The sequence below is a fragment of the Idiotropiscis lumnitzeri genome, chromosome 6, assembly GCF_059441095.1.
Source record: "Idiotropiscis lumnitzeri isolate Australia: NSW breed Sydney's pygmy pipehorse chromosome 6, RoL_Ilum_1.0, whole genome shotgun sequence".
Lineage (NCBI taxonomy): Eukaryota > Metazoa > Chordata > Actinopteri > Syngnathiformes > Syngnathidae > Idiotropiscis > Idiotropiscis lumnitzeri.
Window position 1 is genome coordinate 7,487,981 of NC_142396.1, and position 23,429 is coordinate 7,511,409.

The 23,429-nt window shown below is 40.5% G+C and overlaps 3 protein-coding genes and 1 long non-coding RNA gene across 18 annotated transcripts in view; 2 read left to right on the forward strand and 2 right to left on the reverse strand.

Moving 5' to 3' along the window:
- Window positions 1-678: 678 nt before the first annotated feature.
- LOC148334993 (long-chain fatty acid transport protein 2-like) lies at window positions 679-8,380 on the forward strand. Its single transcript, XM_088298794.1, has 10 exons — window positions 679-1,255; window positions 3,202-3,411; window positions 3,496-3,651; window positions 4,532-4,656; window positions 5,461-5,655; window positions 5,728-5,818; window positions 6,883-7,081; window positions 7,160-7,257; window positions 7,997-8,127; window positions 8,197-8,380. The coding sequence occupies exons 1-10, from the start codon at window positions 796-798 to the stop codon at window positions 8,371-8,373; spliced, it is 1,842 nt and encodes a 613-aa protein (XP_088154920.1). The 5' UTR covers window positions 679-795; the 3' UTR covers window positions 8,374-8,380.
- Window positions 725-3,926, reverse strand: LOC148334994 (uncharacterized). 2 transcript variants are annotated; one of them, XR_015844099.1, is made up of 2 exons: window positions 3,769-3,926; window positions 725-2,128 (listed from the first exon to the last, which is right to left on the reverse strand). It is a non-coding gene; the product is annotated as an uncharacterized LOC148334994 (long non-coding RNA). The 2 variants fall into 2 exon arrangements; XR_015844098.1 differs by having other exon boundaries at window positions 3,748-3,926.
- A 1,190-nt stretch (window positions 8,381-9,570) lies between the features above and the next one.
- Window positions 9,571-16,793, forward strand: slc27a2 (solute carrier family 27 member 2). Its single transcript, XM_088298636.1, has 10 exons — window positions 9,571-10,155; window positions 11,989-12,198; window positions 12,539-12,697; window positions 12,787-12,911; window positions 13,000-13,194; window positions 13,390-13,480; window positions 13,643-13,841; window positions 14,283-14,380; window positions 14,461-14,591; window positions 15,094-16,793. The coding sequence occupies exons 1-10, from the start codon at window positions 9,690-9,692 to the stop codon at window positions 15,268-15,270; spliced, it is 1,851 nt and encodes a 616-aa protein (XP_088154762.1). The 5' UTR covers window positions 9,571-9,689; the 3' UTR covers window positions 15,271-16,793.
- A 1,072-nt stretch (window positions 16,794-17,865) lies between these two features.
- Window positions 17,866-23,429, reverse strand: part of tjp1b (tight junction protein 1b) — a 67,440-nt gene continuing 61,876 nt past the window's right edge. For 9 of the 14 annotated variants that reach the window (XM_088297822.1, XM_088297820.1, XM_088297821.1 and 6 more), the window contains 4 exons: window positions 22,483-22,954; window positions 22,156-22,373; window positions 20,632-20,775; window positions 17,866-19,378 (listed from right to left, as the gene is read on the reverse strand). In XM_088297822.1, coding sequence (XP_088153948.1) covers window positions 19,284-19,378; window positions 20,632-20,775; window positions 22,156-22,373; window positions 22,483-22,954 — 929 coding nt within the window. In that variant the 3' untranslated portion in view covers window positions 17,866-19,283. The remainder of the gene's footprint in view (window positions 19,379-20,631; window positions 20,776-22,155; window positions 22,374-22,482; window positions 22,955-23,429) is intronic. The other 5 variants (XM_088297831.1, XM_088297826.1, XM_088297823.1 and 2 more) reach the window with 2 other exon arrangements.

A 23,429-nucleotide genomic window follows, 5' to 3' on the forward strand; every position in this document is an offset into this window, starting at 1 on the left:
AAGGAGTGCAAAAGGTGTGAGTGACTTTTTCAACCCCAATTCCAATCAAGTTGGCCGGGCCGTTGTATTAAACAAATAAAAACTGAATTCAATGATTTGCAAATCATGCTCCGCCCATATTTCATTGATTGAACACACAGCAAAGATACTTGAGGTTCAGAATGATAAACTTTATTGGAGAAGTCCACCTACAAAGCTTTAAGTAGTGTCCTCAGTTAACCTGAATGGTGTTATAAGAAAAGGTGATAACCGTGTTATAACCCTTCTCCATCTTTTTTTTTTTTTTAACGTGTTAGCCATAAAATTCTAAGTTAATGATTATATGCTTAACACAATAAAGTCATACACAGTATTGTCTTTGAGTATTCAAGCTTGAACGTGATTTGCAACTCATTGCAACCTTTTTATTCGTTAAACACAACCTCCCAACTTCATTGGAATTGGCTTTGTCGCTTTGTTGTGGGGGGGAAAAAGTCACATCGTGGATTAAGATCGGGGATGTCGATTGTGGCTATGTAAAGCCCTTTGAGACTGTCTGTGATTAAGGGCTATACAAATAAAATTGACTTGATTCGTGAACTCGTTTCAAGTTTATTGGTAATCATTGACTCGGTGGGTTCTTGTGAAATTTGAGCTCTGTTGTGACTACTGCCTTGGCCTCACTTTCCTCCACCCACAGCTGCCGAGCAACCGATCCCACGACACCATGACATTAACATTTGGATAAATGGTGTTACTCAAGTTTAATGCAGGATTATGCTCCTCAGACGAACAGTGTGACCCGGTGTTGAAAACATGCTCTTGTGGTTGATCCTCGCAGCTGCCTTTGCAGTTTGTCTCTTTTTCCGTTTTCCTTACCTATACCAGGATGTCAAATACTTTGTGACAAATCTGCGAACACGACGCAAAATCCTCCAGTACATCCGGAGCAACTACACCATAGTGGACTGCTTCTCCGAGATGGCGAAAAGGCAACCGCACAAGCCGCTGCTCCTCTTCAAAGATGAGACGTTCACGTACCAGGACGCCGATCGTCTCAGCACGCAGGCCGCCAGGGTGCTCCTGCAAAGCGGCCTGGTGAAGCAAGGCGACACGGTCACTTTGTTTATGTCCAACGAGCCCATGTTAGTGTGGCTCTGGTTGGCTGTGTTCAAGATCGGATGCTCCCTGGCTCTCCTCAACTCCAACATCAGGTCCAAGTCTCTGCTGCACTGCTTCAAGTGCAGCGGCGCCCAAGTCCTGCTGGTGGCTCAAGGTGACGTAAACGCCCCCCCCTCAAAAAAAAAAAATCAACATTACACACATGCCATGTGTATACAGACGCCCAACTTGTCCTACAACAATCAATAATAGTATACGCCAACAATTTTGAATATTTAAAGTAGGTTAAACACTTATAATAGGTTTACATGTATAAATGACATCAGTACTAAATTCCACACCCCTAAAAAGACTCATTTGTGATTTTCGGGCTTTTTTTGTGATTAGATTTACTTCAAATTGACACGCCGCCTTTTGGAGCACGGCTTGAATTTTTTTCGGGTTTCAGCGTCTACGTCACAGCGGCAAGCAAGTAATATTGCTTGCTTTGTCAGTTCTGTTGTCGAAAAGGGAAACCGATCGCCACCAAAATGCAAATGGACTTCTCGACTCTTTTCCACTTCAACATGTGAAAGTATAAAAGCCTTTTGCATAATAGATTGGATTTGATGACATCAAACGTGATCTCATGTGATCACCTCCACAAATTCCAAAATACTGTGAGAGAGCAAGAATGTGCACACGAACCCCGACTGGTTATATTTCGTACATTTAGCTACGCTAAAGTCGTGTCAACTGTCAAGAGGCGGACGGCGGCTGGCAGCAGGCAACAGTCACTCAGCAGGCAGGCATGGATCTTTATCTGAATGATAACTTGTGGTATGGACCCCCTCCCCCTCCCCCTCCCCCCCTTGCTAAAATATGCCGCAGTAACAGGTGGAAAGCGCAGGTTACGTGATGTCAGAATAGGGAAAGACAAGCATGTTTGAACTCACACCGCTGTCTCTCATCTCTTCATACACAAAGGTGCACGAGTGCTGATTCGTGGGCCGGACTAAAATCCACCTCCGGTCTTTCTTTCAATAACCTGAACAAAGACGTACAAGTGTTTATCCCAAGCGCCGTTACAATTTACGTCAATAGGAATTTGTGACCAAAGGACATCCTGTCGGTTGTTACGGATATAGATGTCTTATTCCTTTTTAAGAGCTGCTGTTAACATTACGAAAGTTCATACTTCATGCAAACTGTTAGTTATACAAATGTTTGCTGTTACAACATTTGAAGGTTATGACTACTGCTCAATGAACTTGCTACCGCGGTTGCGTGGGAATATGCCGTCACCCGGCAAAAGTTCATAATAAGGTAAACAATCCAATCTGCAGAATTTTCTGATTGGGTGATTTCACAATCACATTAATCGGGACAAGAAGTCACATTGCGCAAGAACTACCATGGTAGTTTTTTCCCCCCCGAAAAGTAATTGTTTTTTCTTCAGAAAGAAGGCTTTGGTCTTTGCAACCCTTACAGCAATGAGTAACTTTAAATGGGGAGCACTTAAGGACACGCAGGGTGGGTTGCGTAACCTGACAAAGACTGACAACGTTTGCAATAGGCCAGAATAGATTTAATGGAATACACGACCGAGGTATGATGAATGCCTTTCTTGTTTCTTCAATCTTTCATTTCCCCTTTTTTCAAGTTTCAAAGGAAAGGTTTACATGTTCACACCGCCCATTTCGTTACATTATTTTTTTTAGATGATTCCGAATCTGTCGTTGTTTTTCTCTCACACGTCAGGGCTTCTTAATAATAATAATAGCAGAATAATAAAATGTAATGTATTTAATCATATTTCTGAATTAACGGTTAAGTTCAGCAACAGGTGGATTTTTTTCTGACACCTCATAGCTAGAAATTACAACGCATGGTAAAATCCATATTGCGTATGGTCAAACTTAAAAACAGCAAAAAATTGGAAAAACCTGGTGAGCTAAAAAAAAAAAAAAAAGTAAAGACATTTTTTTTTTTTAAATCAGCGTCAAAAATACATTTAGGGACACACAAAGATGTCTCTGATTAAAATTTACTGTTGGTCAGTGTAATCAATAACCTTGTTATAATAAACATCTTTCTCAAGGCTTTTTTTTTTGTCGCCAGACTTGCAGGGTGCAGTGGAAGAGGTGCTCCCCGAGCTTCTGGAGCAAAATGTAACTGTGTTCTTTATGGGGAGCGCAGAAAAAAGTTCAGGAATGCACAGCTTCATAGACAAGATGAAAAACATGTCCCCTGAACCCCTCGTCAAAGATTTAAGATCACATTTGAACGTGCAAGGTCCCGCCTTCTATGTGTATACATCTGGGACTACAGGTGAGCCACATTGAATTGTTGATGTTCCAAAAGGGCGGGGATTGGTCTTGGTCACTTTGTGTACCGTCTTCTTCTCTTGAACAGGTCTCCCTAAGGCAGCTGTGTTAACTCATCTCAGAGTGTTGCGAATATCTAGACTTCTCCAATCCTGTGGAATTAATTCGGACGATGTGCTATATATCAGCCTCCCTCTCTATCACACCGTGGCTCTGATTGGATTGACAGGAGCCATTCAGTTAGGTATGCACTGTCTATTCATTTAACCTGTCAATCACAGACCTGCGTGAACACAGTCGACCTAATTTTCCGACAATCAAAGCATCTTCTGATACTCACTTTTAAATGTAATACACTCACATTTCGCATGGAGACATCTTCGTGCAGAAAAATACGAAAAATATTATTTGCTAATACTGTTGACTGCTGCTGCTGCTGCGTAGAAGAAGAAGTAGCAGAAGAAGAACATCTTCCGTGTCAAGGCTCGAGGGAAACAAATTTTCTTTTCTGACTTGTGTTATATAAAGACATGTTAAAAGATCAGATAAAAACTCATTTTATTTTTTTGAAATTTCTCATTTTTAAATTTCTCATTTTTAAATGAGAAATGGGAGATTGCGCCACATTAATGGAGGCAGCAACACTGCCTCTTAGCGGACGGAGGAGGAATGGCTTTCAAGACGTTTAGAACGAGTAAACTGCACTTGCAGTTTGAAGCGCGGCTGAACATTTGTTCCCGCCCACACGGATTCTCAACCTCTAAGTGCCTTATTTTTTTCTTTTTGTTCAACTATTTCCTTTCCGGATTTAATAATGCAACATCTTATGGCGTCATGCTTATTTATTTATACATTCATTTGACACTTTTTAAAATTGAAAATTACGACTGACTGAAAACCTAAATACTAACCTCACCCATACAGGGAGTGCACCCTCTGCTGTTTACATGCGGTACTGCACTCATTCCACTCATTTCTATTAGTGCTTTTCAGAGTGCTCTGCCAACTGTGTCAGATTTACAAATCTTTGGAACTCCTTTGTGGTCATATCTCTTGAACTATGAACAACCAGACAACCAGTGTTTATATACTAAATGAAATGTCTTTTTTCGTCCTGTTTTCAGGTAGCACAGTTGCCCTAAAGAGTAAATTCTCTTCGTCTCAGTTCTGGGATGACTGTAGGAAATACAACGTGACTGCCATACAGTACATCGGTGAAGTCATGCGTTTTCTCTGTAACATACCAGAGGTAGGCAAAGTACTCTGCACACACGACACTACACGCTCCACAACTATTCATGGGAGAGAGGTCTGAGGTGTTTTAGTTGTCAGTGGAGCTAGAAATGTATACACTCCATTGTGTGTATAGGGCACCTCACCCAACACAAATAACCTCCAACATGAGGAGAGCGTCACAGAGCAATCAAATGTGTGCTGCTTATCACAAGCTAACACTATTTGCTAACTCTATACTGTAAACCCAGCAAAATTCAATGCAGCTCTGCTTACCTATTAACTTTGATGGTATTAGCTCTTTATGCTGGTGTCTGCATTATAAAAAGTGTCCCAAAATATGTACTCACTCTTTGACTGTCCGTTATGTAATTTGGATTTAGAGTGTGATTATTGACATTGTTGGTGTGAATAACACATTCGGCAAATGAACATATAGCTAGTTAGCTAACTAGCTAGCTAGCTAGCTAGCTAATAGCACGGTGTAGTGTTAGAAATGGATCAAGTAATCAAGTATATTGTAAACCGGATAGCCTAACTGCTGATGCAAATGAAGTTCTGATATAGTGCGGGAGGAGGGACTCATGTAGGAACACTCAGTGCTGTTTCTGCCACGATAAATCAGCAAAAATGAAATTGAGACAGTTTAATGTTGTATCTCCACAAGTGAGTACTATGTAGTTCTCAGTCTTTGCATATTTTCAAGAATTCACTTTAAACATGCATAATATATTTGGAAACAAATCAATTCACTTTACAGGTTCTTCAAAGTTAGACAGGCACTCTGGAGGCTCAACTATGTCTTTCATTTTCCTGATAGAAACCCAACGACAGAATCCACAAAGTAAGAATCGCAATCGGCAATGGCATCAGACCCAATGTTTGGCGAGATTTCCTAAACCGCTTTGGAAACATTAAAATCATGGAGTTTTACGGCGCAACGGAGGGTAACATGCTTTTGATGAATTACTCCAGAAAGATCGGAGCCGTGGGACGTGACAACTTTTTCTTCAGAGTAAGTCTGAACTTCACGACGTGCTTTTTGTTTCGCTTCCCTTCTTAATACATCATCTTTGTCTTTTTCCAGTGGTTTTATCCCTACGCACTGATCAAGTATGATATGGAAAAGGGGGAACCTCTGAGGGATTCATCGGGTCTTTGCATGCAGGTTCCTAAAGGTGTGTCGCTCACTCTCGTAGCAATTACCAGCGAGCTTTTCATTCGAGCGACTTCAAAGGCTTTTAATAGTGCACTTGTGCTTTGGAGGCGTGGCGCTACCCAGTTCCTTTTGAGGCAGATCTGTTCAACTTTAATTGCATGTTACATTGCTAACACGATGGCCTCACTTGGCAGAGGTCGTGGGTTCGAGTTTGCATGTTCTCCCCGTGCATGTGTGGGTTTTCTACGGGCACTTTGGTTCCCCCCCCCACCTTCCCAAAACATGCATGGCAGGTTTATTGGACACTCTAAATTGTCCCTTGGTATGAGTGTGAGCGCGGATGCGGATGGTTGTTTGTCTCTGTGTGCCCTGTGATTGGCTGGCAACCAGTCCAGGGTGCCCCCCGTCTACCGCCTGACGATAGCTGGGATAGGCTCCAGCACCCTCCGCGACCCTAGTGAGGAGAAGCGGTACAGATAATGGATATTACACTGCATGAATATATGTTCATATTAGGGGTGTAACAAAAACAAAAAAAACTGAACCACAAATGTTTGATTTAACTGAGTCCTGTTATGTTTTAAAAAGCGCTGTTTTTTTTCAATCATATTGCACGCTATGTATCGGATTGTCTTTTATGAGAGATAACACCGTGTGTAAATCGCTTTGTTGTTTAATTAACTTGAAATTTTCGGGCATTGGAGAGCTTTCACATGTTGTTCCATATTAGTAAACATGACAGAAGCTACCAGTCGGAGTATTAATTATTTGAGTACTCACAAATACCGAGTACACAAACCTCTTGTATTTTGCTTTTTGAAATTAAATTTAACACAATGACAAAATATTGTGGCCAAAGACCTTGCTTTTTGATGCAGATGATGATTGACCAACATGTCATACTGCCAGAGTATTGCGGCAACTATTGCCGAGAAGGACTTACCCGATTTCTGATTTATTTATTTATTTACATTTGCTTTAATAAGGCTGGTATCAGCTCGATTTTGATACCCGGTTCTCGCCCATTCCTAGTGTTCTGCGTTATTGACCAATCCCTCTTTTTTTTGACTGTCAACTTGCTAGGCGAGCCTGGCCTTCTGGTATCTGAGATATCTGTAAGGGCGCCGTTCTCGGGATATGCGAGAGACCTGCAGCAGACAGAGAAGAAGAAGCTGCATGACGTCTTGAAGAAAGGCGATGTCTACTTCAACACCGGCGATTTGATGCTCATCGACAAAGACGGTTTCTTTTACTTTAAAGACCGCATCGGCGACACTTTCAGGTGAGTTTCCTCTTTCCTTCATTTGAGCTGCGTATACGCAACCTGATATTTATTTATTTATTTATTTTTAAACAACAGGTGGAAGGGAGAGAACGTGTCCACCAATGAAGTGGCTGATGTCATCACTCAGGCTGACTGCATCACTGAGGCTAACGTGTATGGTGTGGAAGTGCCATGTAATTGTGCACCACTCACATGCTGTGCAGTCCAGGAGAACACACTAAATATGCAAATATAAAATATATCAATATATGTAAATTCCGTTGCGTATATTTTAGTCTAGAATGATTACAATTGGCCCAAGTCTAAACTTGACTTTTTGGAAAGTGAAGCTTCAAATTTGCTTCATGAACCAGTTGTTGTATTTTTTTATTACTCCTCTAGGTGGCACTGTTGGGTTAAAGATAGGGCTTGAAGAAATGGTCAATGCACTTTCAGCCCAATGTTGAACAGAAAGTGCCAACAACAACTGGCTCATAAAGTAAATTTGAAGCTTCATTTTCCCATGACTGCTCACAATGTGTGATGGCCATGCTACCACCTGAGCCAAGCTGTGCCTCGTGTGCGTTCGTAAATCACTTGTGTCAATATTCATAGGGGACTCCTTTTGGAGATTCCAGCGATTTAACTCACTGTTGGAGTAGCATGTGGTAGAGTGGCCGTTTCCTAACCTGAAGGGTGTGGTTACGTTCTTCAACCCTTGAGTGCAAATTGAAAAAAATAAAATAAAATAAAATAATAATAATACTATACAAGTAGAATTTTCTCAAATACTCTCCTTGTGAAATGTATTTAGGATTTCTGAGTGAAAAAACATATTTGATAAAATATGTTTATAAAATATATATTTTTTATTTGATATATTTTACAATATTTTTTTTTCAAGTAAATATTGCTCAATTTTTCTGTTCGCAGGCAACGAGGGCAGAGTAGGCATGGCGGCCATCGCTCTAAAAGGTGGACATAAGTTTGATCCCGAAGGCTTCTTCAAGCACCTTGAAAGCTTCTTGCCATCCTACGCCAGGCCACGTTTTATACGGATTCAGGTAGTTGAAGCATCTTGTTACCAGATGAGCGTTATTTGAAAATGATATTAAATTCCACTTTAATGGCAGCGCTCCTTGGCTGTCACGGGAACATTCAAGCATATGAAGGCCTTGCTGGTAAAGGAAGGCTTCAACTCCTCTGCCATCACAGATCCGCTCTATTTTCTGGATGACAAGGAAAAGAAATACGTCCCACTTACCGTGGATATAGTCGATGCAGTTTTATCAGGAAAGATCAAAATCTAACACTTTTTTTTTTGCATTGTATTGTATCACTATGACTCTCTTTATGAATGTATACAATATTAGTCATAATATTGTAGTCCCCATTAAGTGCGATAAATGTGCGATTATTTTGTGAGCTTTTAAAATGTTGAAATTAAATCTTAAAATTCTGAATAAGGAATTTGCTGCTAATTGTTATGCCCATTTCACAATAAATGTCTTGTTTTGGAGCTGTGTTGGAATGGCGCACAAACGCTTCCGCTTGTTGTTTTGCTTGTGTTAGTGTGTGATATGCGCTCGCCCTCCCTCCCTCCCTCCATTAATCACCAGACAAACAAGGCTCAGTTTATCGCTTGACATTCCTCCTCCTCCTTCTCCTTGTCCTCCCGTAGATTTATGCCAACTTCCTGCTGCTCTATTATTATATTACAATTTTTGAAACATTTTGTTATTTCACAAAATGATGTGTGCATTATCTACATTAATATACTTTACACATGCAACAGGGCATGCAATAATAACCTCTTGCTGTCAAAATGATGTACAAATATGAGAGGAGGGTGTGTTATGATTAGAATTCAATGGTGGACCTTGATTTGTTTTTTCAAACATTTTTTTGTCACCTTGTCGCCTCTTATCAGTTACATCTTAAATCAGCTTGACTTTTCAAACGATATTGTACTTAATGCGGTGACATTTTAAGTTAAATTTAAAAGTGTTTTTATTTTTGAGGGCATGGGCAAAGAGTAAAGAGTTCTAAAAAAAAACAAAGCTTAAATATGTGTATTGCCACACTCCCAGTTATTTTCCAGTCAAATTCAAAAGTCTAGCCAAGCCTTTCAATTTGCTAACTTAATGCTACTGCAAAGGAGGACTGTCAACAAATAAATGGCAATATCTAATACCCCAAAGTTGTTTAAAGTGAAGAAAATGTGCTAGAAACAGGAAGTTGTCACACAAGATTTGGCCACATAAAATGATATCACGGGCCACATCTGGCCCCCGGCCTTGAGTTTGAGACACCCTAGCCTTAAAGGCACATTGGACAATGGATAATCAATAATAGAGGGCAACAAACGGGTTGCCATGTCCCGGCTGTGGAAATAAAGATAGAGAATGCGTATGCGAGAGCGCAATCACGCGCCCAAGTGTGTTCCCGATTGGGCGTGTGAAGTTATCTGGCAACTCGAAAACTCGTGAAAAGTAGGAGGGGTCACGTCTCGCGGCTGAATCACGTCACTGATGCTCCACGCGCACTCGCACTTGACAATACGTCTTGTTGTGATTGGGGCGGCAGTCCGTCGTCAGCGCGCTGCTGCCAGCTCCTCGTGTTCGCGATGTTCATCTGGCTGACAGTCGTGGGCGGCTTGTTGCTCATCCTCAGGACGCGCTTCCCTTACTGGCTGGACGACTGCGTGTACATCCTCCGGAGCCTCCTGCTCGCGGTCAGGCTCATCAAGTACAAGAGGAGCAAGCCGTTTCACAGCATATTGGACAGCTTCCTCGTGGCGGCTCGGAGGCACCCGGCGAAGACTTTCCTGCACTTCGAGGGCGAGCGCTTCTCCTACGGCGAGGTGGACCGGCGCAGCAACCGGGTGGCCCGCGTGCTGAGGCAAGAGGCGCGACTCCGGGAGGGGGACGCGGTGGCCCTCTTTCTGGGCAACGAGCCCAACCTTGTGTGGACCTGGCTGGGACTCGCCAAACTGGGTTGTCCGGTTGCCCTGCTTAATTTCAACATCCGAGCCAAGTCTCTGCTGCACTGCTTCTCTTGCTGCGGGGCCAAAGTGCTGGTGACGTCGGCAGGTGAGTCGCGTGACGTAGGCGGCCCACTCGCTCGCGTTTGCATTTGGTCGTGTGGGTGATGTTTTGGGACATTTGATTAGGTACACTTGTAATGTCGACGCAGTCGTTCTCAACCATTTTTTCACTGATGTACCACTGATCCCCCTTGGAAAATATATTTTTTCAGCCAAGTAGGCTACCCCCTAACCAGCACAAAGAATTTTGGATTATTATTATTATTATTAACATCCTCATTTTGATTAGCTAAAACAGTGCTCTGCCATCAGTGACTTTGTATTCAACTTTTAACCTCAATTTGTTGTGTTATCTCTACAACCATTTGGAAATAACAAGATATTAACTAAAAATTAAATAAATAAATATAGAATTAACGTATTTATAAATTAAGATTTGCGCACATAAAATAATTATCCTCCTTTTGATTATAGTACAGATCTGTTCTCAAAAAGAATTCATCTTCATTTTAAATCAAAGCAGAAATCCCCCCCCCAAAAAAAAATCATCCTGAAATAACTAATGATTAAAAAGAAGACTAACAATATTACCAGCATTTAACACCGATTATTGCATTTTGTTTTGACCTTTATGAGACATTTTAGTGAGCCATGCACTTGGGCTTTTGCTTCACTGAGGATGGCAGGGTGGCAACTGCTGTGATCGAGCGCTTTTTTGCATTCATTTGACTTTTTAAATCCATGTTAAAATCTCACACGACCCCACAAGTGCCTTCACGTACCCTCCATTTCAAAATCATTGATCAGCCCATGTTTTGGCAGACTCATGCTCCGGGTCCCTTTTGAATTTTAAAATAGAAAGACGGGCTAGGCCATTCATAAAAGGTATTTAAAAAAAATAACGTTTTGCGGCTGACGATTGAATAATAATTAGGCACCATGTTCATGTGGTTAGCACATCCGCCTCAAAGTTGGATGTATTATTTCTTTCCCAATTCAATTTTTTTATTTTGATGTTTAATTCCCTAATTCCTCCATGTCTGTTTGATTGCTTTTATGTGTGTGCATTTTTATTTGTTTGTAAAGCGCTTTGTACTGAATTGCCTGAAATGTGCTAATTTTATTATTGTTATTATTGAAAAGATGTGCGATGAATTTCAAATGGAATGATATGCTATTTTCTGTCTTTGGCGAATAAGCGCTGTCAAGCAATTATTTATTTTAACTAATTAATCGCAAACAAATTCCATAATTAATTGCGATTAATCACATTTTGCAACTTCTATTTTTGTGAAGCATCTAACAGGTATTTACTCAAATAATATTGTGGAATTGATATGTAAAATCACCAAATACCAAGTGTTTTTTTAAAGACTATTCTAATAGCTTTGTTTGATCGCAGAATATGATTTGAACGGAGTTGGGCATTTTTCCGAGAAGCAATTTTCCAAATTTCCACCGTAGATTTAGTTGTCCCGTCAAGCACCACACTCCAGCAGTTTGCAAGCCCCAGTGGTAAATTGAGCCAGGTGTTTTGTTCTGAAATTGTCTGCTAAAGATGTACAGCTAATATTTGCATTTGTTTTTTTTTTAATTTAAATTTTTTTTAAATGTATTATTCTTGAAGTAAATACAACTGAGTTAATATTTGTAAGTTACTATATATATATGTTTAAAAAAAAATTGCTTCTGTATTTGCTCATCTCTATTTTTCGGGGTTAATTTGAAATGAGACTCACAGGTGACATGCTTCGTATGCCTTTTGTTTATTTCTTTTCTGTTGTTTTATTTTTTTTCCAGGAAGAAAATATGTCCTTCTTGGAAAGTTGAAGTGTAACGTGAGCATTTGATGACATGACATCAATATGTGTGTTGGCAGAGCTGCAGGATGCTGTGGAGGAAGTGTTGCCTGCCCTGAGAGCGCAGGGGGTCAGCGTGTACCTCCTATCGGAGGCGCGTCATATTCCGGGTGTCAACTCCTTGGCCGACAAGATCTCAAAGGCCTCGGACCAACCTCTGTCTAGAGACCTCCGAGCCAATGTTACCGTCAGGAGCACTGCTTTGTACATCTACACGTCGGGAACCACTGGTATGAAGGGACAACGTCCACAACTCCCTGACTCGTCGGAATTTGTGACCCCCCCAAAAATACATTGATTACGTCTTTTTTAGGTTTATACATGACTACGTGTTTGCGCCATGAAAATACATCCGATTAAAACCTCTGGTGGCTAGACTATATCCCACCCGGGTGTGGTGGGGCTTTTCCACACTGTGACCATGAGGCGCTCTAAAACAGCCCCTGTTATGTACTGTGCCGTCTGACAGTGGTGTTCGACTATGAATATGCGGCTCTGCAATTTCAGGTCGTCTTTCCGCCCTCCAGCAGGATTCTCCCACTGTTGTTGATATTCTTCTGTCCTTAATAGGTTTGCCTAAAGCGGCGATTGTTACTCACGAGAGGGTGTGGGCCGCATCCTTCCTCCAGTCGTTGTGTGGCGTCACAAGAGATGATGTCTTCTACATCAACCTGCCGCTCTACCATAGCTCAGGCTTCCTCATCGGGTTAGCAGGCTCCATTGAAAGAGGTGATGACCGTTTGTTTTGTTTTTTTTACCAAAAAAAAGGACACAAGCATGTATGGAAGTGGTGTCCATGCTTTTTCCAACTTCTACAGGTATATCAGTCGTGCTGAAGAGGAAGTTCTCCGCCTCTCAGTTCTGGGACGACTGCAGGGAGCACAACGTGACTGTGATGCAATATATTGGCGAGACCATGCGTTACCTCTGCAACGCGCCCAAGGTCAGATTCATTCGTCTGTCCTTTTTTTTGTCCCTGGAGACGATCCTTTGATGGTACGACTCGGTGTGGATGTCGTTCGCTCTTGCAGAAGGACAATGACAAGGAACACAAAGTATGGATCGCCATGGGCAACGGCATTCGCGCTGATGTCTGGTCCGAGTTTCTGAGGCGCTTCGGTGACATTAAAGTGAAGGAGTTGTATGCCGCTACAGAGGGAAACATCGGATTTATTAACTACACTTCCAAAGTCGGCGCTGTGGGACGGCTCAATGTTTTCCACAGGGTAGGAAAAAGAATGAAACAATTCCCCGCTACTCGATTTATTGCTTCTAGCACTCTGATATCACTCCGCCAGTCCCTCTTCTATTGGACTCTTTGTGTCCGACAATATTGTCATCACAAGACCATTGTTGTGCTTGAGCTGGAGCAGGCACACGTCCAACAAACGTCCTGAAATGTTGTAAACTTCTCTTTCCAGTTAATCTTCCCGTACTTGTTGATCAAGTTTGACATTGAGAAGGAAGAGCCTGTTCGAAACGCGCAGGGTCTTTGCGTCGAGGCAGCCACAGGTGAGCTTGCCACACATGTCATGTCCATGAGTCATTTTAAATATTAGTTCAAAATCTGAATAAAAAAATGGATGCCTTTACGAAGACAGTAACGGACATTTCAAAAGCGTGTGTAGACGTTTTATGTCCACGGTAGCTTCATGTTACGTGGCCGTCTGCCAGGTGAGACGGGCCTCCTGGTGGGCAAGGTGACTCAGCGGTCGCCCTTCATGGGCTACGCGGGCAACGACCAACAGACGGAGAAGAAGAGGCTCCGCGACGTGCTGAAAAAAGGCGACTTGTACTTCAACACCGGAGATTTGCTTCGCTTTAACAAGGACAACTTTGTCTACTTTCAGGATCGAGTTGGCGACACTTTCAGGCAGGTCCCCAAGCTTTACTTTTACATGACAATCATTTTCATTAATTGTGCTTGTGAAGAGAGTATATTTATGTTTTTTTTAGATTTGATATTTATTGATATTATATTTTATATTTTGCGACTAGGGGGTTCAAAGAAGTGTTGGGTCGTTCTTGAACGATTCGTTCAAAATGAACAAATCTTTTTGGTGAATGGGTCACTTCCTCAAGCGTAAAAAAGTAAAAAAAAAAGTGCAGAAATCTGCGTGGAGCCTCTAAACCTGATAAAGGGTCACAATTTTTCGGTTGCTCTTTTTTAAAAAAAATTCATTCTGAAATGTCAACAATTTTAGCGACACAGATTTTGGTTCCTGGTCAAATTGGTAGTGTTGCTAGGCAGAACTCACTAGGCTCAATCCTAATTTTTCTGATTGGTCAGTGAAAATGATAATTTTCTCAACAGATGGAAGGGCGAGAATGTGGCCACGTCAGAAGTCGCAGACGTCCTCACCATGGCGCCTTGCATTTTAGAAGCCAACGTCTACGGCGTTAAAGTGGAAGGTAACGAACGCATCAACGACTCGCATGTAAAAATCGACGTAATCAAGGCATCGATGGCAATCATTTTTTTGCTGTGATAGGGAACGAGGGGCGTGCTGGCATGGCGGCCATCACATTGAAAGAAGGAGAGGACTTCGACAGCGCTGACACCTACAGGCAGGCCGTCAACTACCTGCCGGCATATGCACGCCCGCGATTCATCAGGATTCAGGTGAGGTTTCTTTCTGCATGGAAGCATCGCTTACAGAGTCAGAAAATTAGAGCACGAATTAGATGGATTTTTTTCGGGGCCAATTCCGATGAAAATTACGATAACTGATTAATTGTCCGATTAACAGCATATATAAAAAATTTTTTTTTATATTTTTGCTGAGCAGCCACAGTGATTGTTTTAATAGTTTCAGCGGTTGAAGTGGACATAAGTAGAGATGAGATGATTGATCACAGTTTTCGGATATTAATCAATTTTACCTGAAGCGTATTAGACTGTTGCTTCACGACAAAAGCTATACTACACAAAATCTAGGATAAGTGTTTTAAATTTGATAAGATCTCTAAAGATCTGGAATTGTCCGTAAAAACGGTCCAAACTAAAATGACAGACTCCCTGTGTTTTTTCTGGCCTTGGCTCTTTGGACCTTTATGTGGTTCTACCCATGGATGTGTGTAAACATGTATGTATATGTAGATAATTCTTAAAAGATGTCTTTCAGCCTTCTTTGGAGATGACGGGCACATTTAAGATGAAGAAAACGAAGCTGGTGGAAGAAGGCTTCAACCCGGCCGTTGTCGGTGATCCGTTATACTACCTCAATGCCGCCCAACGGACCTTTGCTCCCATCACCACGGAGGTGTACGGCGCCATTACCAGCGGCATTATTAAACTCTAACACGACAGTGTTGAACTATTCAATAGTGGCATCACATTTTGTTTACAGGCAAGTTCGCTGCTTTAAAGAACTCATCTCAGGGATGCACTAACATTCAATCACGAGACTATTTTTTGTATTTCCAAGCCTGACAGCCATAAAAAAGCACAGTACACTACACACAAGTTGTCGCTAAGAATTAGTTCCTCACGATGGATTAAATCAACTCCAGCATTTCAAATACAACACTGAAATAATTTATCCGATGCTCTTGGATGCGAATGAAGCGTTGTGTGCATTAATTTGTCGAGTAACATATATGAACTTTGGATATTAAACTTTGCAGCAAGGTTTAATGATTCTTCAAATGGTGGACGTTATCATCAAAGCACCTTTGAGCTGATGTTATGGATGATACAGGTTTACTGGTTAACTTTTTATTCTCACTGGTCAAGAAAGAGTGTGAAAGGGAAGTTTTGTTTGTTTGGGCGGGGAGGGGAAATTGCTGTGCCAAAGGGCAGCATTTGTTTTGTAAAAAGGACAGAAAGGTCACATTACTAGGCGGTGAGGTAAAAATAAATAATGATGTTCACGTTAATTTTGAAATATAATTATTTGTAATTTAGTTTGTAATTATGAGTGTTACATTTTATTTTGACTTTATTCTTGTCATTTTCCTGCTTTACTCTTGTAAATGAGATGTTTTAAATAATTCTTCTAAATGTTACCACTTTTAAAAATTCTGACTACATACAACAATTGTTTCTATGGTATAAAAAAATATCATAAAATTACGATTTGCTTTAATCTAGTACACCTTAAAATAATTAGTACTCAAGTAATGATCAAGCACAGTGGATTTTTCACACCATGTGGTAATGTGCATGAACTGTGAATCCCAGCTAGGCGGCCACATTGCCCAGGTTGCAATGCAGACAATAAAATAAGCGCGGCTTACGATAAATAAACAATTTGAAATGAGAAGACACCTGAGCACACAAAGTAGTTTACTTTAAAAATGAATTTCTTTATTAATACAGTGGTATACATTAAAAAAAAGAGAAGTGTTGCAGAGGGAGAAAACATTTTAAACAAAAGAAATCCAAATAAATAAGAACGCCCAACACGGAGAAATAAACTAGTGTTGCATTGTAGCATTGTAGTGTTATCATATCAAAACAAAATAGTACTGATGTGCCATAATAAATCATCTATTAGTACAAAAATACATTTCAGGGCACACAATAAAGCATCCAGTATCACAAATAAAGGAAGGGACCAGTTGTCATTCCCCTAACCCCCTTTGAGCGCATCTTTTAAAACCATTTAAACCAAGCACTTGTCTATTTTTGTATTGTAAATAAGAATAAAAACTTTTCATACGGTTAAAAATGCCTTATGTCGTGTATTTATGCAGTATGTAGAAAAGTCAGACTTATTACTGCTTATGTCAGTTCCAAGGCTCAGGGGTTTTAAACCCGGAATACAAACATAACCAATGCACTGTGACTCCTTTGCCGTCTTTTCCTCATTTTTTTTTTTTTTTAAACAAACTTTTTCTCTTTTATACAAAACAAAGATGTACAAAAGTTGATTTACAGAGAACCAAGGCCATATGCTTAGCGGTATGTACAGCCACAACGTCCTTTTCTGCGCCTCGTCACGCTTCGTATGCATAGCAGGAAAAGAAAGCAGACCTTTCGTTTCATCAGCATCAATTATTCATGTGTGCTAGAATCAAAGTTCCGTTTAGGAGAAAGATGGGGAACAAAAAAGTCAACTTTGTGTCGACTGTGACTAGCGTGTCGGGTTGGGTTCAATGTGGATTCTCTCTCTCTCTCTTGCTTTACATATGTACATATAATATAATATAATATATACATATATATAATATAAATACATATAATATATATATATATATAACATATATATATAAATATTATATATATATAAATATATATATATTATATATATATAAATATATATATATTATATATATATAAATATATATATATTATATATATATAAATATATATATATTATATATATATAAATATATATATATTATATATATATAAATATATATATATTATATATATATAAATATATATATATAAATATATATATATAAATATATATATATTATATATATATAATATATATATACATACATACACACACACACATTTTGAGACAGAGAGAAAGAGAGGCAAAGAGAGAGAGAGAGAGAGAGAGAGAGCTAAGGCATCACTGCTTGCAGTGTTGGATGGGCTTGTCATGTGTAGAAGTGGTAGCAGGCGTCTGGACCTGAGTCTTAGCACATGCATAGATCTCTAGACAGCAGGAGTTTGTCAAATCAAGTCAGTATATTTTATCTATGGTAAAAGACTTGCTACAAAAAAAAAAAAAAAAAACATCACTTTTAAATTGAACAGAGAGCGCCCGTCACAAGAAAAGGGCGTCGTCAATGCTTAACAGTGAACATTGGTTCTGTCTGCGTATTTTGCGGCATCAAGCCACGTCAAGTCCTCAGAGGTCCTTCACAGCCACACCAATCGCAAACAGAACGGTTTGGCATATGCCCTCTTTGCCCTTTGGGAGTTTTCTTCTGTTTAAAAAAAATATTAAAAAAAAAAAAAAAATCATGACATCCTAAGTAATAATAATTAACATTTCACAAATTTCTACTTTTTTTTTTTATTATTATTTTTACTGATCTGGGGTCTCACTTATCAAAGAGTGCGTAGAACTCTTTCAAAAAGGGTACGGACACCCAAAAAAAGAAAAACGTCAGACCAATTAACCCGTGTATGCGCACACCAAAATTTCCTTCGTGCGTCCCGCCCGCCACATGCCCAAATTCAACCAAATAGCACCACATGAATTAAAATCGGCTAAGCCAAAATTGTACCGCTTACAAATGGTGGAAACGAGGATGAGAATACTATTTTAAAAAAAATGGCAACACATTGAGCTCAATAAAAGAGATGATTGATTTTGCTTAATTATTATTCCACTAAAGCAATATTAATCAAAATATTTTTTTAGACTAGTGTGGGCACAGAAAACATTATTGCAAAGAACATTTTTGCCTTGAGTTCCCCTTTAATTTTTAGAAAATGGGTTACATAAGTTTTAAATGTGTACTGGTATAGAGACGTTTTTACATTTTAGGATAACCACATTTTAATCATATGTAACCAGTGCACAACATCAAATGAAGGATTTCTTTGGAAGGCTTATGACATGCCTGAGTGACAAAGCCTGAAAAGTACTGCTCTATCTTTGACAGCGCCCCCTAAGAAATACAAGAAGTGAAAAAGCACAGATAAAATAAAAGTGGGTTAACATGTCCTTCGTTTCTTCCTCTGGAGTTGGGAGTCATAAATGAGCGCTTGTATTTGAAGCCCACTCACAATGTCGTTATCCAATCCTGAGGGACACTTGAAAAGGAATGAGCAGCATCTTAAAAAAAAAATAAAAAAAAGACCAACAAAAAAATGAAATTGTACAGAAAGTGCAAAATCAGCACATCAAAAGTTGGTACTTGATTCACTGGAGGTATGAGACGCACGATTTTACACTCCAAAATGTGCATACACGCGGGTTAGAGTTCCTGTACATTTGCGCTTTTTTTTTTTTGCAAGGTCACAAATTTTGCGCAAGTTGCGTATGTTTTGTGCGTACGCAGCAGTGATAAGTGAGGCCCCTGACATTCTACAAAAAGTAGCTAAAAATGTCAAAATGAGATTACTCAGTCTGTGGCACTGTCATGCACTCTCTTTTCAGTCCCATTGCTCCAATGTTTTTTTTTTCTTTTTTGCAAGCCTCAAAAGCACCGGAAATATGACCCAGAAAACCGAACCGCTGGATTCTACTGACTCTCCTCACGGCATTTTTTTTTTTGGGTGGTGCCGGTAAACAACGTGAGAGTGTTGGATTCACCCTTGAGGTGAACGTCGTGTGCCCCCCACCACCTCGCCGCGGTTAAATTTTTGCGTTCACATTCAGGAACAGACCAGCTGTCGCCCTCTTCAGAAGTGGTCGATGAGCACGGAAACACAGTTTGCACCCACCAGGTAGTTCGGGTCTCCGGGGAGAGATTTGTTCTGCCAGCTTTTAGGATCACCTGCACAGAATACACAAAATATTATTATTTTTTATTTAGCAAAATAAAATAAAATGATCATCATTTAAGAAAATGTTCACAAGTGTATTGATGCCACAGCAGAAAAAACAAAAATCACATTTTAATGTGATAAGTCGACCTTCTCAATCATCATGTAATAACGTGATAACTTTATCACATTATAACCTGAAATTGATCATGTTATGATGTCATGCTGAACTCTCAACGTTTTCCTTTAAAGCTGCACTTTGCAGGATTTTGCCCCAACATGGATGATTTGAAGAAATATTTTTACATGAACCATTTTCTTCCCAACCCAAAACACATTTTATGATTGAACATATGCAAATTAAACAATGGGGTGTATTTAAAAAATGTCTCCTATTGAGTTGTGGCTTCAGTTTCTCCAACTAAGCAACAACAAAACTAAAAGAAGAAGAAATAATGACAAGATTTGAATGTTTTCCCACTCCAATGTCAGTCTAAGAGTTGCTCGACTAGCTAAGTGTTGTTAGGGCATAGAAGCCGCTCTAAGGGTTGAATACTGTCGTCTCTTTAATGAGCGACATCTTTTAGCCAGTGACGCATTTACAAGCTACGGGAGGGCGACTTTGTCCTTAAAACGTATTTTATGATGATACTTCGGGAACTGCGGAATGCTTGATGGAGCAGAATAATCATCCGGGCTGTGAAAGTGACAGCAAGACAAGGCACTGCTAATTTTCGCAGTAGTAGTGTTCTCATGCTACATCGCAGATTGAAAAAAATAACAAATTTAATCGAGTAATTGAGAACAAGACGAGGCAGAGAAGGACCCCAACTACTGTAATGATAGTAACAGTTGTCGTTCCCACAGAGCAGAGAGAATATTTATTTAACAGGCGTTTTTTTATGCTCCGTTTGTATGGGTTGCTGCTCCGTGCGTGCTCGAGCAGCAGTTGGTGGAAGTTTGTTGTTACCATAACAACAATGCTAATTTGCGTTTCATTAATAGAATGGATTTTCATTCGACGAAATGACGTGGTTTGATTTTGTGTAGAAATATACCCATATGATTAACTTTCTGGACCAGCAATTAATCACTGTTTCATGAAAATTAGGAAATAATAATTATAATAAAAAAATAAAGAAGCCTGTCAATTGGTGAAGGAATGAGGAATGTGGAAAAGAAGGTGACCAAACTCTCCTCTACAAACATGCAAATCTTTAAGCCTTAAGACCCAACAAGGACAGAGAGAGAGAGGACAGCGTACCCGACGAGGAGTCGGAGGATTTTAGAGCAAAAGACCAACCATCAGGGGTCATAGACGCACAGTGAGGTAAGCGCAGCTCCACCGGCTTCAGGAACTTGAGTCCGTGAGGGCCGCACATCACCAGCGGACTTAGCAGCGTTTCTCCTGAGTGGACATGCACCGATATTCAAAAATCTGTCATTTTGTAGAACAACTTTACATTTGTGTGTTGTGTTGGTCATCTCAAGACCACCACACACTATAAGAACAGTCGGCACACGCATGATGTTGTCTTTTTTGTGTGATCTCTCACATTTTGAAAATTGGTTAAGAGGCTAAAAGTCATTGAGTGTATCCTCACTTTAGAGGAGGCTAAAAATGAGCACGTCGTATTTCGCAACTGTAAGTAGACTCCTCATATTTTAGTAAATACAATATTATCTTTTCATGGGCCCACACTAAAGGAATGACACTTTGCTACAATGTAAAGTCAACAGCAAATAATGTACTGTCCGCTCAAAATAACTCCACACGCAGTCATTCATGTTTACACAGCTGGCAACAATGTGACGAAACCTCAAAGTGAAAATCTTTAGTGAGGTCATCATTCTTTTTCCAGCACTGCCTGAGCACTTTCTGGCATGGAGTCACCAGAAATTCTTTGCTGAAATCTGCCAATTTTTTCATCGCACGGCGTGAGTGCATGTTGGAGACTTCCTGCTCATTTACCGTCTGTTTGAGGATTCGCCACAGATGTTTGCATGTCAGCCCTTCACCTTTACCTTTACAGAGAGCAACACTTTTTTTTTTCAGATCCTCAGAGGGTCCTTTGTGATATGCAAGCTAATTGAGCCCCATTGTAAATTTTCATTTAATAACACAATCAGGTGTCGTGTTGGCATAGTGGCTGTGTGTTGAGTTACTTTGAGGGGGCAGGAAATGTACACAATCATACAAGCTGTACATCGACTACTTCACATTATAGCAAAGTGTTAATTCCTCAATGCTATCCATGAAAACAATTTAGGGATCAAATATTTTCTGGATTATAACGCGCACTCGGATATAAATCGCAGCAACTATTTTTGAAAAAAAGAAAATAAAAAGAAATAAAAAGAAAATAACAACAACCCCCCCCAAAAAACATGATATACAAGCTGCAGTTTTCTATGTTAAAAAAAATGTTGTTTACTGCATGTACAGAACGATTTTGTGAATGCATATAAAGGTACATAAACAGATCGTTAAAACACGGCAACAACCTTTCTAATTAAAACAGAACAGAACCAAGAGAAAAAAATGAGATTCAGTTAGTGTATTTTCTGAAATATAGAGCGCCCCTAATGGTGAAAGAAAAATCCGCAGAATAGCTGCAACGTTGTATTAGTCGCATGGTTCAAAATGTAGAAAAAAAAAGCAGCGGTTTTTAGCCCGGAAAATATGGTACACAAACCAGGATTGCCATCTTGCTTGTGAGCAATGCAGTTCGCTGCTAACAGATGATCTTATTCTCAGCTCAACTTCCTGCTGGGATGGCAAACTGACCTTTCTCCTTGTCGAGGGGGGGCAGGATGCTGTTGTCACGGCACACCTTGAAATAGATCTCCTGCTCCACGTTCTCCGGGATGGCGCCCTGGGGGATGATGATGCTGACGCCCGTCTCGATGGAGCTTAGGACACCGCCGTTGCAGTTGAAGATGCCTCGGGCAGTGGCCACCACCGTGTGCCCTTCGTCCTCGTCGTCATCGTCCAGTGCGCCGGGGCTGCGGCAGGGGTCAGAGTCATCAATCAGGCCAGTGTTTGGTGCAGAATAATACACAATAAGAGCAGGACATCGACCTCACTGTGGAAAAGAGACCAAGTCACAATTACCTGACAGGAATTGCTTTGGGGATGGCGTTGATGTTATTGTGCTGGTATTTGGGCCTGTTGTCCATGGTGCGAGTGAAGGTATCCAGACCACTGTCATGGTCCAGAGGCAGAGGTGAGAGCTGCAGCTTTCCCCCGCTGTTGCTCACCATGCCGGGCTTGCCGAGGAGCTCCGTCTTCACCTGTGTGTCGTTGGGCAGCAGGTTGTGGTTGAACTTGGGGCTCTCGAACTTGCGCTCGAACGGTCGTGCTGAGCTGGTGTATGGTTTGGGGACGTAGCGATGATAACTGGCGGGAACGGGCGCACCGATGGTCTTCGGGGGCGCCGTATCTGTGCCGTTGACCGGGGACTTGTCGGGAAGGGCCCTTGGGGGCAGATAGCCAATCGGTGTGGGTTCATCCCTGCTAACGGGTCTGAGAGCAGCCAGGTCAGGTTTGGGATTGGGGGAGGTCAGCGGCTCGGGTATGGAGTTCACTGGGTAAAATGAGAACAATCGCAGAATTACACCCTACAATAGCCATATATCCAAACTAAACTTAAATAACACAAATTGAACATTTTTGGTAAAAAGAGCAGCGTAGGCAATCGAATGGGTCATGCACTTTAGGAATCTTGTTTTTTTTTTTTTTAATTCATTTTATTTGTTATGGAGGATTTTAGATGAGTTTGAATGATTTTTTTAAGTCCATAAAGACTCACTTGTCACAACGTCACAAAACCTTTTTGACTTCTGCTAGTAAAAAAAAGTCTGAAAAGAAATTCTAGGACAAGTGAACTTGATGAGAAGCCATTCAGAGGAAATGTTAACCTTGGCACGTGTGCCCAGAATCACAGTTTTTCTATTCAAGTTTGAATGTGACAAATTAATTTTGAACATAGTCACATGCTAATTCTGAAAGTCTTGAAAATTTTATTAATGGTGGAAAACGTTTTGAAATGAGTCATCCTG

Excerpts from the sequence above, each read along its gene's own strand:
- LOC148334993 (XM_088298794.1), top strand. The coding sequence starts at position 796 with ATGCTCTTGTGGTTGATCCTCGCAGCTGCCTTTGCAGTTTGTCTCTTT. Across the intron at positions 3,652-4,531 it reads GACAGGAGCCATTCAGTTAG|GTAGCACAGTTGCCCTAAAG; the intron begins GTATGCACTGTC and ends TCCTGTTTTCAG. Across the intron at positions 5,819-6,882 it reads TTGCATGCAGGTTCCTAAAG|GCGAGCCTGGCCTTCTGGTA; the intron begins GTGTGTCGCTCA and ends TCAACTTGCTAG.
- slc27a2 (XM_088298636.1), top strand. The coding sequence starts at position 9,690 with ATGTTCATCTGGCTGACAGTCGTGGGCGGCTTGTTGCTCATCCTCAGG. Across the intron at positions 13,842-14,282 it reads CGAGTTGGCGACACTTTCAG|ATGGAAGGGCGAGAATGTGG; the intron begins GCAGGTCCCCAA and ends TTTTCTCAACAG. Across the intron at positions 14,592-15,093 it reads CGCGATTCATCAGGATTCAG|CCTTCTTTGGAGATGACGGG; the intron begins GTGAGGTTTCTT and ends GATGTCTTTCAG.